This window comes from Oncorhynchus mykiss, chromosome 8 (genome assembly GCF_057628025.1).
Source record: "Oncorhynchus mykiss isolate SJ-2025 chromosome 8, ASM5762802v1, whole genome shotgun sequence".
NCBI classification, from domain to species: Eukaryota; Metazoa; Chordata; class Actinopteri; order Salmoniformes; family Salmonidae; genus Oncorhynchus; species Oncorhynchus mykiss.
The window spans coordinates 77,859,352-77,874,478 of NC_143029.1; the positions used below are offsets into that span (position 1 = coordinate 77,859,352).

General features: G+C 40.5%; 3 protein-coding genes across 9 annotated transcripts in view; 2 read left to right on the top strand and 1 right to left on the bottom strand.

The window, feature by feature from the left end:
• LOC110530640 (rho GTPase-activating protein 45) overlaps positions 1-1,255 on the top strand; it is a 38,469-nt gene extending 37,214 nt beyond the window's left edge. For all 5 annotated transcript variants that reach the window (XR_016482646.1, XM_090182681.1, XM_090182678.1 and 2 more), the window contains one exon: positions 281-1,255. Coding sequence is in view for 4 of the 5 variants with exons in the window: in XM_090182681.1 (XP_090038807.1) it covers positions 281-454 (174 nt within the window). In the remaining variant the exon portion in view is untranslated. The remainder of the gene's footprint in view (positions 1-280) is intronic.
• LOC110530641 (DNA-directed RNA polymerases I, II, and III subunit RPABC1) lies at positions 30-11,095 on the bottom strand. Of its 2 annotated transcripts, none has more exons than XM_021613858.3 (7): positions 10,902-11,095; positions 9,573-9,747; positions 9,296-9,411; positions 7,762-7,842; positions 5,080-5,138; positions 1,648-1,726; positions 30-1,549 (listed from the first exon to the last, which is right to left on the bottom strand). In XM_021613858.3, the coding sequence occupies exons 1-7, from the start codon at positions 10,956-10,958 to the stop codon at positions 1,484-1,486; spliced, it is 633 nt and encodes a 210-aa protein (XP_021469533.1). In that variant the 5' UTR covers positions 10,959-11,095; the 3' UTR covers positions 30-1,483. The 2 variants fall into 2 exon arrangements, 1 of the variants encoding a protein (XP_021469533.1); XR_016482647.1 differs by having other exon boundaries at positions 1,190-1,549; positions 5,080-6,336; positions 10,902-11,074.
• LOC110530643 (uncharacterized) overlaps positions 11,073-15,127 on the top strand; it is a 42,403-nt gene continuing 38,348 nt past the window's right edge. Inside the window, exon 1 of one of the 2 annotated variants that reach the window (XM_021613860.3) lies at positions 11,073-11,419. In XM_021613860.3, the coding sequence (XP_021469535.3) occupies positions 11,395-11,419 (25 nt within the window). In that variant the 5' untranslated portion in view covers positions 11,073-11,394. The remainder of the gene's footprint in view (positions 11,420-15,127) is intronic. The other variant, XM_090182677.1, reaches the window with a different exon arrangement.

Sequence of the window (15,127 nt, forward strand, 5' to 3'; positions counted from 1 at the left end):
CAAATAGAAGAGAAGGACGCATATAAAAATATATATATACATTTTTTTTATTTAACAAGGCAAGTCAGTTAAGAACAAATTCTTATTTACAATGACGGCCTACACCGGCCAAACCCGGATAACGCTGGGCCAATTGTGCACCGCCCTATACAGACTGGATTCGAACCAGTGACGCCTCCAGCACTGAGATGCAGTGCCTTAGACCACTGCACCACTTGGGCATACACACTTGCACACTATTGTATCACATTCAACCATTTCTGCTGTGTGTTTCTCCTAGGACGGTGGAGGGGAGGAGGGGAGAGACTGTGGGGGTGGGGGAGGAGTCCAGGGGAGAGACTGTGGGGGTGGGGGAGGAGTCCAGGGGAGAGACGAGGGAAACAAGACAGACTTAAAACACGACGGGGGTGAGACGCCAGATAACCACACTGAGAGACCAGTGGAATCAGACTGAGGAGGAACCCTCAGCACCCACTGACCCTCTCTGGACCTGAACTCTTCAGCAAAGAACTTCTGGGAAAAATGGAAATGTTTTTCAAATGAAAAAGTACTTTAGTGAATTCTACAAATTGGAATTAATTTGGGAAATTGCAGTTGAAATGAAAGTGGTTCCAACTTACTGTTTTAATGCGTTGACTACTGATGAAAAAGTACACTGACTGGATAGCAGAATATCATATTGCTGTTGTGTGAACGTGTTCATTTCATTGCATGACTTGAGGTATGATTTTCTAAACCAGTTTTGCCAAAATGCTGCACAAAGCTATTTTTATTGTTTTAATTACCTGGCGAGATATCAGGAAGGAATGTGAGATTCAGTGTTTTTGTGCCTGCAATTTCCTCTTTTTGTATTCTCTCTGTATACCCCTTGTATGGTGTATTCATATGGTATGTCTATACTCCAGCCTACCATCTGCCTGTGTACTCACACCACTACTTCAGCACTGCTGCTGGTTGGTATGCTAGTCATTGAGAGATGACATGTTTATATTGTTACAGTTCTAACATGATTTGTTGTATATCCTTGGTGACATAAAATTCAAACGTCAAGCACTACGCAAATGTTTGACTCCCAATGATTGTTGCTGAGATTGTAATTGTAATAATGAACACAAATGTTCAGTGTGCATTCAACTTCAATCAGTTATGTGGGACATTTTTTCAAATGTGAAAAGACCTTGCCTTGCTCTTCGACATTAAAAACAGTTGGATTTATTTCTTCTGAAATAAATAATTTGCCCGTTGAAATTAAAAATGCTTATTTTTAAAAAATCCAACAAATGCAGAGGTTATCACCTCAAGCACATTCATAAAAACTAGTAGTGCCAAAAGGTAAGCAAGTCAACTTATTCACAAAAGTTATTGGGAGACAAAGTGATGAGAGCATGTTCTTTCTTCTTCATATTAAACATCTTCAGTCATTCCCTGTCCGCAATCATCAGATCTCATACTCCTTCTGGTCCATAATAGAGCTGGTGTGTGTTTACTGCACCAGTCTGTAGGTGATGTATCTACCAGCAGTCTCACTAGGTCTGATGATCTTCACTACCTGTTAGAACAGACAGGCCAGCAGGTCAACACAGGATAAAACTAAAATTGCACATAAAACACCTCAGTCATTTGTTTGTGTGTGTGTGTGTGTCACACCTGTCCTCTTTTCAGTCCAAAGTATCTGGCCACAGGGTCTCCTGCTTGAATCCTGGGTAGCTGGCTCTCCTTCAGTTTACTGACACGTCAATCAAGAAATCACAATGGCAACATCATACCATCATTCATGTTCATGAATTGTGTGTGTGTGTGTGTGTGTGTGTATATATATACAGTGGGGAGAACAAGTATTTGATAACCTGCAACATCGGCAGTGTTTCCTACTTACAAAGCATGTAGAGGTCTGTAATTTTTATCATAGGTACACTTCAACTGTGAGATACGGAATCTTTAAAAAAAATTCAGAAAATCACATTGTATGATTTTTAAGTAATTAATTAGCATTTTATTGCATGACATAAGTATTTGATACATCAGAAAAGCAGAACTTAATATTTGGTACAGAAACCTTTGTTTGTAATTACAGAGATCATACATTCCTGTAGTTCTTGACCAGGTTTGCACACACTGCAGCAGGGATTTTGACCCACTCCTCCATACAAACCTTCTCCAGATCCTTCAGGTTTCGGGGCTGTCGCTGGGCAAAACGGACTTTCAGCTCCCTCCAAAGATTTTCTATTGGGTTCAGGTCTGGAGACTGGCTAGGCCACTCCAGGACCTTGAGATGCTTCTTACGGAGCCACTCCTTAGTTGCCCTGGTTGTGTGTTTCGGGTCATTGTCATGCTGGAAGACCCAGGCACGACCCATCTTCGATGCTCTTACTGAGGGAAGGAGGTTGTTGGCCAATATCTCGCGATACATGTCCCCATCCATCCTCCCCTCAATACGGTGCAGTCATACTGTCCCCTTTGCAGAAAAGCATCCCCAAAGAATGATGTTTCCACCTCCATGCTTCAAGGTTGGGATGTTTTTTTGGGGGTTGAACTCATCCTTTGTCATCCTCCAAACACAGAGAGTTGAGTTCAGACCAAAAAACTATTTTTGTCTCATCAGACCACATGACCTTCTCCCATTCCTCCTCTGGATCATCCAGATTGTCATTGGCAAACTTCAGACGGCCTGGACATGCGCTGGCTTGAGCAGGGGGACCTTGCGTGCGCTGCAGGATTTTAATCCATGACGGCGTAGTGTGTTACTAATGGTTTTCTTTGAGACTGTGGTCCCAGCTCTCTTCAGGTCATTGACCAGGTCCTGTCGTGTAGTTCTGGGCTGATCCCTCACCTTCCTCATTATCATTGATGCCCCACGAGGTGAGATCTTGCATGGAGCCCCAGACCGAGGGTGGTTGACCGTCATCTTGAAATTCTTCAATTTTCTAATAATTGCGCCAACAGTTGTTGCCTTCTCACCAAGCTGCTTGCCTATTGTCCTGTAGCCCATCCCAGCCTTGTGCAGGTCTACAATTTTATCCCTGATGTCCTTACACCGCTCTCTGGTCTTGGCCATTGTGGAGAGGTTGGAGTCTGTTTGATTGTGTGTGGACAGGTGTCTTTTATACAGGAAACGAGTTCAAACAGGTGCAGTTAATACAGGTAATGAGTGGAGAACAGGAGGGCTTCTTAAAGAAAAACGAACAGGTCTGTGAGAGCCGGAATTCTTACTGGTTGGTAGGTGATCAAATACTTATGTCATGCAATAAAATGCAAATTAATTACTTAATCATTTTTGTTTTAGATTCCGTCTCTCACAGTTGAAGTGTACCTATGAAAACATTACAGACCTCTACATGCTTTTGAAAGTAGGAAAACCTGCAAAATCGGCAGTGTATCAAATACTTGTTATATAGTGGGGCAAAAAAGTATTTAGTCAGCCACCAATTGTGCATGTTCTCCCACTTAAAAATGTGAAAGAGGCCTGTAATTTTCATCATAGGTACACTTCAACGATGACAGACTAAATGAGAAAAAAAAAATCCAGAAAATCACATTGTAGGATTTTTAATGAATTTATTTGCAAATTATGGTGGAAAATAAGTATTTGGTCACCTACAAACAAGCAAGACTTCTGGCTCTCACAGACCTGTAACAACTTCTTTAAGAGGCTCCTCTGTCCTCCACTCGTTACCTGTATTAATGGCACCTGTTTAAACTTGTTATCAGTATAAAAGACACCTGTCCACAACCTCAAACAGTCACACTCCAAACTCCACTATGGCCAAGACCAAAGAGCTGTCAAAGGACACCAGAAACAAAATTGTAGACCTGCACCAGGCTGGGAAGACTGAATCTGCAATAGGTAAGCAGCTTGGTTTGAAGAAATCAACTGTGGGAGCAATTATTAGGAAATGGAAGACATACAAGACCACTGATAATCTCCCTTGATCTGGGGCCCCACGCAAGATCTCACCCCGTGGGGTCAAAATGATCACAAGAACGGTGAGCAAAAATCCCAGAACCACACGGGGGGACCTAGTGAATGACCTGCAGAGAGCTGGGACCAAAGTAACAAAGTCTACCATCAGTAGCACACTACGCCGCCAGGGACTCAAATCCTGCAGTGCCAGATGTGTCCCCCTGCTTAAGCCAGTACATGTCCAGGCCCGTCTGAAGTTTGCTAGAGAGCATTTGGATGATCCAGAAGAAGATTGGGAGAATGTCATATGGTCAGATGAAACCAAAATATAATTTTTGGGTAAAAACTCAACTCGTCGTGTTTGGAGGACAAAGAATGCTGAGTTGCATCCAAAGAACACCATACCTATTATGAAGCATGGGGGTGGAAACATCATGCTTTGGGGCTGTTTTTCTGCAAAGGGACCAGGACGACTGATCCTTGTATAGGAAAGAATGAATGGGGCCATGTATCGTGAGATTTTGAGTGAAAACCTCCTTCCATCAGCAAGGGCATTGAAGATGAAACGTGGCTGGGTCTTTCAGCATGACAATGATCCCAAACACACCGCCCAGGCAACGAAGAAGCATTTCAAGGTTCTGGAGTGGCCTAGCCAGTCTCCAGATCTCAACCCCATAGAAAATCTTTGGAGGGAGTTGAAAGTCCATGTTGCCCAGCAACAGCCCCAAAACATCACTGCTCTAGAGGAGATCTGCATGGAGGAATGGGCCAAAATACCAGCAACAGTGTGTGAAAACCTTGTGAAGACTTCAGAAAACGTTTGACATCTGTCATTGCCAAACAAAGGGTATATAACAAAGTATTGAGATAAACTTTTGTTATTGCCCAAATACTTATTTTCCACCATAATTTGCAAATAAATTCATAAAAAATCCTACAATGTGATTTTCTGGATTTTTTTCCCTCATTTAGTCTGTCATCGTTGAAGTGTACCTATGATGAAAATTACAGGCCTCTCTCATATTTTTAAGTGGGAGAACTTGGACAATTGGTGGCTGACTAAATACTTTTTTACCCCACTGGATATATTTATTAGTGTGGAACATGGTAACAAAAAAATATTGTATTGTGTAATGCATGGTATAGAAATAATTCTGCATTCAGTGCTAAAAAGATACTATCGAAGCAGCAACTCTGACAGTTCTTCTTTTGTCATCACTATGTGCTCAGGAACCAGCTAAAAAGATAGGAAATAAAAGACTCAAATCAAAGAGCATATAATTACAGAAAATATTTTGTTTATGTAGTATCAGTTTCATGCATTCAGAGACCACCTTTGATCAGTGCTGATCACCAACTTTCAATGTGTTGCATTTTGGGTATAAAAATTATCGGACTTGTCTACATGTCAACTGCATGAACTTTACAAAAACCACATGATCAAAGGTCATGCAGTTTTTTTTAATAGAGTCTTTAAAGTTTCTCCACACCAACTTCCAGTGGTGTAAAGTACTTAAGTAGTACTTTATAAATAATTTTTACCCCAAAAAACTACTTAAGTATCTGTACTTTACTATTTATATTTTTCACAACTTTTACTTCACTAAATTCCTGAAGAAAACAATGTACTTTTTACTCAATACATTTTTCCTGCCTCCCAAAAGTAACCATTACATTTTGAATGCTTAGCAGGGCAGGAAAATGGTCAAATTCACACACTTAACAAGAGAACATCCCTGGTCTTCCCTACTGCCTCTGATCTGGCGGACTCACTAAACACATGCTTCGCTTGTAAATTATGTCCGAGTGTTGGAGTGTGCCCCTACCTATCCGTAAATTAACAAAAACAAGAAAATTGTGCCGTCTGGTTTAATTTAACCAATTTGAAATTATTTATACTTAAGTATATTTTTACAATTATATTTACTTTTGACACTTAAGTATATTTAAAACCAGATATTTACTCAAATAGTATTTTACTGGGTGACTTTCACTTGAGTCATTACTTTTACCCAAGTATGACAATTTGGTACTTTTTCCACCACTGCCAACTGCACCCTGTCTTCAGCCGTCAACTGCACCCTGTCTTCAGCCGTCAACTGCACCCTGTCTTCAGCCGTCAACTGCACCCTGTCTTCAGCCGTCAACTGCACCCTGTCTTCAGCCGTCAACTGCACCCTGTCTTCAGCCACCAACTGCACCCTGTCTTCAGCCACCAACTGCACCCTGTCTTCAGCCACCAACTGCACCCTGTCTTCAGCCACCAACTGCACCCTGTCTTCAGCCACCAACTGCACCCTGTCTTCAGCCACCAACTGCACCCTGTCTTCAGCCATCAACTGCACCCTGTCTTCAGCCATCAACTGCACCCTGTCTTCAGCCATCAACTGCACCCTGTCTTCAGCCATCAACTGCACCCTGTCTTCAGCCATCAACTGCATTGTGGGAGGCACTATTGTCAACCAATCATTAGGGTGTTTTTCCCTGACTAATGCAAATATGACCAAAGATGTGACAAACAAGAACCAACTATGCCACAATTCATTTGCTACAACGGATTGGCTACAAATAAATGTAAATCTTTGAGACCCCTCTTTCACAAATGTATTGTATGTTTTGAGTTTGAGAGAGTGTGTGATAAGGTTATTTGGACATTCTGAAGGAAAAGTTTAAAAAGAACACCTGCTATGTTGACACTGCCATGTTGATATGAGCCTTGTTAGAAAACACTGATTTTCAGTTGTCGCAGATGTACCTCCCCCAACCGCAATCATCGACTTCCATCTGTTCTCATCCGCTTTAGTAAGCCAACTCGAACACGTTCAAAGTCCCCTTTAGGCAAGATACTGTGTGTGCAGGTTATAGTTTGCAGCCAAATAATTGGCACTCTTGTACCTTTAATTCCCAATTTCTTCTTCTAAAAAAAGTTTAAATTTGAAGAAAATGTTGGTCTCCACACCTTGTTGGATTTTTTTTCAAAATAAAGCACAAATAGCATGGACAACATTATTGGCACCCTGAAATTAGTACTTGGTTGCACAGCCCTTGACCAAGATAACTTGGACAAATGCTTCTTGTAGCCATCAATGAACCATTCCAGAGTCCAGAGTGTTTTTTCTCTGAATGCTTCGTTTGGTTGTGGGGAAGCCCCCACTACTGAAGGAGACACGAAAGCCTGATTAAACTTCACAAAAAATACACCTAAACAAGCCTAAATCCTGGGGCGAAATGTTCTGTGGACAAATTAAACAAAATTAGAGCCCTTTGGCAATACAGATCAGAGCTCTGTTTACTGTCATCCAAAATGAAGCATTTAATGAAAAGAACACAATCAACCATGGGGAGGTTGGATAATGCGGTGGGGTTTCTTTGCTGCCTCTGGTACTGGGGGCCTTGAACATGCGCAAAGCATCGTGAAATCAGCAGATTATTAGGTCAAAAAGCACAAAGGAATGGTTGAAGAAGAAACACTGGACAGTTCTGAATCACATCCAAAACCAGCAGTTGGTGGAGAGCATCCCTCAAATATAGAAGAATAAGAGCAGATTGACAAATTGCCTGTAGAAAGGTGCAGGAAGCTTATTGATGGTTACATTATCTTGGCCAAAGGCTGTGCAACCTAGTATTTGACCCCAGGGTGCCAGTAATTTTGTCAATAACATTTCATCTTAATAAAAATTGTAAACTTATGTTTACAAAAATAAAATCCTTCTGCAATGCTGAAAATCCAATAAGGTGTAGAGACAAAGTTTTTCAATTTCATCTATTTTCGGGGGGCAAGAAATAGAGAATCATTTAAGAAAAGTGGAAGTGTACCAATATATTTGGCTGCAACTGCAACTCTAAACGAGCGCACATACCTCATGCTCTGTGATGTTGATGAGGAGCTCCTGTTGTAGAAACTGCTCCAGGATGTATTTGGGTGCCATGTCCACTAGCGACTGAAAAGAAAGAAATAAGGGAGTCATAACTGGCCCCTGGATAGGGACGAGTGACCCGCATAGGACAGGGCCACATGAAAAGTAACATCTCTGTTAAAACACTATGAAAAAAATGTATATTTTATTATTCTGCTCCATGGAGTAATCTGATGTGAATTAGCAGGTGTTAACTGTAGTGTAATTAGGGCTGTGACCTACAGTCTACTCGGAAACCCTTCAGGCCCCTTCACTTTTTCCACATTTTGTTACAGCCTTATTCTAAAATGTATTAAATTGATGAGGAAAAAAACTATCTACACACAATACCCCATGACACAGCAAAAACAAGTTTAGACATTTTAGCAAATAAAAGCTAAATAAAATACACCCCGGAAATATCACATTTAAATAAGTATTCAGACCCTTTACTCAGTACTTTGTTGAAGCACCTTTGGTAGCGATTACAGACTTGAGTCTTCTTGGGTATGACACTAAAAGCTTGGCACACCTATATTTGGGAAGTTTCTCCCACTCTTCTCTGCAGATCCTCTCAAGCTCTGTCAGGTTGGATGGGGAGCATTGCTGCACAGCTATTTACATGTCTCTCCAGATACATTTGATCAGGTTCAAGTCCAGGCTCTGGCTGGGTCACTCAAAGACATTCAGAGACTTGTCCCTAAATCACTCCTGCAAAGTATTGGCTGTGTGCTTAGGGTCATTGTCCTGTTGGAAGGTGAACCTTCACCCCAGTCTGAGGTCCTGAGAGCTCTGGAACAGGTTTTCATCAAGGATCTCTGTACTTTGCTCCGTTCATCTTCCCCTCGATCCCAGTCCCTGACGCTGAAAAACTGCCACCACCATGCTGCCACCACCATGCTCCACCGTAGAGATGGTGCCAGGTTTCCTCCAAACGTGACACTTCGCATTCAGGCCAAAGAGTTCAATCTTGGATTCATCAGACCAGAGAATCTTGTTTCTCATGGTCTGAGAGTCCTTTAGGTGCCCTTTGGCAAACTCCAAGCCGGCTGTCATGTGCATCTCACTGAGGCGTGGCTTCCGTCTGTCAACTGTGGAACCTTATTTATCATGTCCAATCAATTTAATTTATCACAGGTGGAATCCAATCAAGTTGCAGAAACATCTCAAGGATGATAAATGGAAACAGGATGCACCTGAGCTCAATTTAGAGTCTTATAGCAAAGGGTCTGAATACTTATGTAAATAAGGTATGTTTATGTTTTTAATTGTTTTGAAAAACTAAAAAACAATTTGCGCTTCGCCATTATGGGGTATTGTATGTAGATTGATGAGGGAAAATGTGTATTTAATCAATTTTAGAATAAGGCTGGAACTTAACAAAATGTGGAAAAAGTCTGAATGCACTGTGTATGACTGTATTATACAAGTGATTACTCTGAGCGGGAAGGAAGGCTAAAGAGCAACAGAGAAGCTTAATGGCTCAGTCCTGCCCCACCTGTTTGGCGGAAGGCGTCATCCCCATCTGGACCACGATGCAGGCACGTGTGATATTCTCCTCCTGCATGCGCTGGCAGTACATCTTTATAGTCTTGATTCCCACCTTGGGCTCCTCTGTGGACAAAGATATTTGTTGATTGATGTGCAACAATTGTAGCAAAGTAAAGGTCCAGACAACGGATGCTCACAGACCAAAAGTTATTTTCAGAAAATAGCTTGGACACCTTGGAAATGCGTGTTGCTGTGGCAGTCAGGTGTGTTTGTCTTCTAGTTACCTGGAAAGAAGACAAACATCTGGTCAGTCGGGTCATCGTTGTGGGCGACCAGCACAGTGAGATCTGTCCGCCGTGGGCGCCCTTCACTCGGCTTGTCCCCAAACTGGCTCTTGAACTCGTCCAGAGTCTGGTCCAACTCATCCTGCGTCACAAGGTAGCCTCTGTCGTGGCACAACTATGTGAAAGGGGAAAAACAAATAAGTGGAGTTAGCTAGCTACCGGTAGCTGAAGAATCAATTACAGAAGACAGACGGAAGACAGAAGCAACCACCTGTGCAAATTGGCAATCTAGCATGCTCTGAACACCTGTAACTAAAAAAAGACGTGGGTTTCTGTTGTGCATTTCCACCACTGACCCCGTTCGTCTTTCAGTCACCCATGTGGGTATAACCAAAGAGGAGATGGCACGTGGGTACCTGCTTCTAAAAACCAATGAGGAGATGGGAGAGGCAGGACTTGCAGGGCGATCTGCGTCAGAAATAGAACTGACTTCTATTTTAGCCCTTGGCAACGCAGACACTCGTTGACGCGCACAAGCAATGTGGGTGCAATAATTGAATAATATAGATGAATACATTTATTTTGCGTCGCGAGCGGTGTAGTCAGCCTGTTAGAATTCAATTTAGCCTAAATGGCACCAAAAAAAGTTAGCCCTTTTTATTTTACCACTACAATCTGTTCTTAGGACGAAACTGAAAAATAACAACTTGTGAAGAAAGTAAACATCCACACCTCAATGGTGCCAAGTGTGCTTATGTCTGCATAACAGGAAGTAGGGAAAAAATGGCAACTTCTGACTAGTTCTGGTCTAGCGTTTGATGACGAGATACAAAAACTAAATATACACATTTCGAGATATTAGGCTAAATAGACAGACATACCTATATTTCCCTATAGTAAACAATGGGACGACCTCAGAGTTCCATGAGTAATTTGTTGTTGTTTACATTTTAACTATAAACAACGTGAGCAGGTGTTCATTGCCAACTATAGAGAAGCTGCCATTGTGACATATAGTACAACAACATGGGATTAGAACCTTCGGAAGGCGAGTTGGTGCCACAGTGCCCAATATAACTAATAGGAGCTGGCAGGGTGAAAAATGCTGTTAAATTAAGACCTGTTTTTTCGTGATTACTTCAAAACTACGGTAGGTAGCTGGGATATGGTAATATTATGAAACTGGGCTCCACCGCGGATGCAAGTAACTCATTTTTATTCGAAAAAAATCATTGTTAAAAATGTCATGTGTCCAGCCTACCTTGGGTACTCGAGAATAAGTTGTAAACCGAGTGCCTGGGATGAAGTATTCTCAATTTTACAATTTACCTGCATGATTGTTTTGCGGATTTTCCATAGTCTGTAGGTCTCCTCCTCGTCATCCATAATGTATTCTATAGGTTAGCTATTTTCCAATGTTTTCCACCCGTGAAAAACAAATCTTCACTTACGTTTTCCCGAAATCACAACTTTACTTCCGCACTTCAAAATCACGTGTTTAGGAGGTCTTCTTTTGTTTGTCTACAATTTTGCCTGCCATATTGATATTTGAACAATTCTTTTAAACGATTAGCTACATAAACAGTTTCATAATTTAATATGTAATTAAATAGCTCATATTTCAAATTAAAATATTGTATATTTCAAATTTGAATCGTTGAAGATTAGGTCATCGCAGTAAAAACAGGCATTCATTTCTTACTGTGCATGCACCGTCGGATGCATTGAGCTATGGGTCTAATGTCGTAAACAAGATTTTCACGGACAGATTTGTCAAGAGAGCCACTGTTTTTGGTCTAGCTAATGTTTGCAAAACAACAAAATGCAAACGCTCCGGGACGAAAAGGGTAAACTATCCATATATTGCAATTAATTGTATAGGTGACCTGTTGCAGTGTGTATTGCTGCCACAATTTCTAGCTAGCTAGCTAGCCAACCACCATCTTTGCCAGCAGTCTCGCGAAAAGGGCCATATATAAAAGGTGGTTTGTTTAGTGGCTACACGGACTTTTCTGACGTGCAAATCGATATTTAATGTCAGAATTTGTAAAACACTTGGTTAATGTCAGGGTTAATGGTTTGGTTAAGTTAAGGGTCATTTTTCGATTTGGCTAGTCTTGCACGTCAGAAATGTCCGTAATGTATAGCCCTTCCCCCAGTCCCTCAACCTGAGACTGAAGCTGGGCCCAGGGGCGTATTCATTACGCCAATTCTGTTGAAAAACGTTTCTTAAGCAGACGCAAACTGGATGAAACGTGATGGACCTCCCTGAATTTGTCCATTAGAAACTCTCGTTTTAGCTGCAAATTGTTTCGTTTTGCAACTGTTTGGACTAATGATTACACCCCTGGCTTGAGCCTGGGGACGAGGTTAAACCACAGCCATTTTGTAAAATATCTATAGCCAGATAGAATATCCTGCGTTCGAACTCAATAATATAAATCATTAGAAATATATTGCAACTCAGACAGTAGTATTTCTTTGTGTAAAACGTGTAAAATTTAGTGTAATGTGTGTAGCTATATAGCAGGGGTGCTCAAACTTTTGGGTTTGGTGGGCCAAAGTATAATCTGACTGGTGGGCCCAACAAATATACAAAAAATAATAGGTAAGCAATAGCTTTCTTGAAAACAATTGTAGAATTACACTTCAAACAATCAAATTGCAGCCATATATCTTGACACCTAACACATTCTGATTACCAGTATTAAATATTTTAACTGCAACCAAGTTTCTATGTTTGCAAGGCTAAAAACGTGAATATATGCAGGGTGAGATTCAAGATGGTCCTGAAATATTTTTAAAAAATCATGAATTGCATTGCTTTGCTTTTCTGGTTGTCTGGATGCAAGTTTCACCATCCAATTGTTTCAAATTTACAGGAGTGCAAATTTCACCATGGTACGGACGATACATTGGCACATGAAAATTATTAGAATATGGCAAATATGATTATATTTTTGCATTTTATCCATACTTGCTTTCATGGCCTACCTCAGACATAAAACAGATAGTGTCTTCAGAAAGTATTAATTCCCCTTAGCTCTTGACTTATTTCACATTTTGTTGTTACAACCTAAATTGAAAATGTATGAAATAGTATTTTTTCTCACCCTTCTACACACTACCCCATAATGGCAAAGTGAAAACATGTTTTTAGAAATTGTTGTAAATGTATAGAAAATAAATGTGTATGCACACCGCTTTGCTATGACTCTCCAAATTGAGCTCCAGAGCATCCAATTTCCTTGATAATCCTTGAGATGTCACTGCTAGGCTTGAATGGCTGGATCCCGGTTACCCAGATTTACCGCCAAAAACCACTCTCTTTTCCCGGGAGAAATAACTGCAAAAAAAATTGTAAATCATAATGAATTATTTATATGAACATAATAACGTGAAATGGAACAGTTAATTTATATGCATTCTCTAAATCTGGCTCTCTACGGCCTTCTGTCTGCATGATGAATCATCAACGCACAGGGTGGGGACAGACATCTCTGTATGGAGCACAGTTCACAATGCATGTAGACCTATCATCTCATCATGGGAACTTTTTTGTCGTATTACAGGCGTACATTTGCTGCCTATGATACAGTAATATAAAGACCGAATTTGTGTCTTAATTTACACATCTCCATTTGGCTTTTGGGGGTCACCTTATTATTTTAATTGTTTTTTTTTTTTTTAATTGCAGCTGCAGAGTTTTAAAACAGCCTATCACTCAACTTGTTGGTTTAAATCATTGCACGCATGACCATACTCTCTCAGTATTTCTCTCCATCAATTCCATTCAAAATAGTTAATCCAGTTCAAGATTTATATCAGTCCTATATATGAATGATGGGTGATGCATAATAATCTTCGTACAAATAGCCTCTGTCTCTTGCGCAATATGCGTGCTCTGCTTGCCTCCCTAAAAAATGCTCCTTAACTCTTGGAGTCCCATGCAGGAAAAGCTAGACTCGAACCGCTTGCGGGACATGATTTTCTTTAGAATTTCTTATGCCAATAGAATATTCGAAGAGGAACACATTCTCATGTTTGCTGAATGTTAAATACAGCAGCCAATAGAACTTTACAGATCATTTTGAAAGAGTGAACGCGCAATGGCGGTAGGTTATTCAGTTATTTATTCAGACCCATAACCATTCAATCTTCATGAAGAGAAGTGCAAGCCTTCTGCATCTCATTCTAGTCCTATATTATTCAAGCATGTCCTTAGAATGATGAATATAAGGACAACACAACTTATTGCATTTAGGAAAGAATGAAGCAACACTGGAGAGAGAAAGAAGAGGTAGGCTAATAACATTAGGGGAAATATTCAGAAAGGCATATATGTGTCAGCCTACTAAGTATACAAATAGGCCCTATTATATTTCAAAATTAAAATCAAATCGCTAGCCTATACTTGTAACTTTGTAGGCCGCATGTATTGCACCAGAAAAGCATCCTCTCTCCCTGCTTTATCATGGTTTGAACAAGGTGTGTATTAATACAGTCCATTTTTATTTTTTACTGTAAAAAATACAAATCCTATATGGTTTGAAGATGACATGGCATAATACAGACAGAAGTGTGCGTGTCTGTTCTCCAAATAAATATATTGTGTGCACTAACTATGCTGTGTGCACTCAACTGACATGCATGATTGCTGACACTCTGATAATCAGATGAAAGTAATGAAATAGTCTATAATGCGCACCACTCCGTTGCTCAACTCAGACAGTGGCGTGTAGCCGACTGTAGCTGCTGGCAAAGTAATTCAAAGCCTATACTTTATCACTCAGAATGTAACTTTCCAGTACTACTATTTTTGCCATGTAAAATTATTAAAACAATCAGACAACCCTATAGTAGAATAATTTACCAAGTTGGCTTATTGTTATGTGTTCTATGTGAGATAAATATTCCTCTCAAGGCGCACCCAAGTTGCGAGAGCCATAGGAGGGAAACATGTATTCTGACAAAAAGTCAATCCACAACATTGTTTTGGCAAATGTATTTTGAAAGCAGTTTTGGCCTTTTAAAAAGAGGGGGATTACAGTTTTCCATCGCTACCATGCTTATTTCTCTACACCTTCAATTTCTGCGTGTGACATTTTACAACTGGAGTTTTACAACTGGGGTCTCATCCGTGGTTTAGGTGCAGCTGGACAACAGGGCTCTTAAAGGGGTGATGTTTTAAAAGAGCAACAACACTGTAATAGTGGTTGAGGTGCAGCTGGACAACAGGGCTCTTAAAGGGGTGATGTTTTAAAAGAGCAACAACACTGTAATAGTGGTTGAGGTGCAGCTGTACAACAGGGCTCTTAAAGGGGTGATGTTTTAAAAGAGCAACAACACTGTAATAGTGGTTGAGGTGCAGCTGTACAACAGGGCTCTTAAAGGGGTGATGTTTTAAAAGAGCAACAACACTGTAATAGTGGTTTAGGTGCAGCTGTACAACAGGGCTCCTAAAGGGGCAATGTTTTAAAAGGGCAACAACACTAATAGAAACAAAAAAAATATATATTTTTAGAGTGAATAATAATTAATTAGTTGTAAATTCA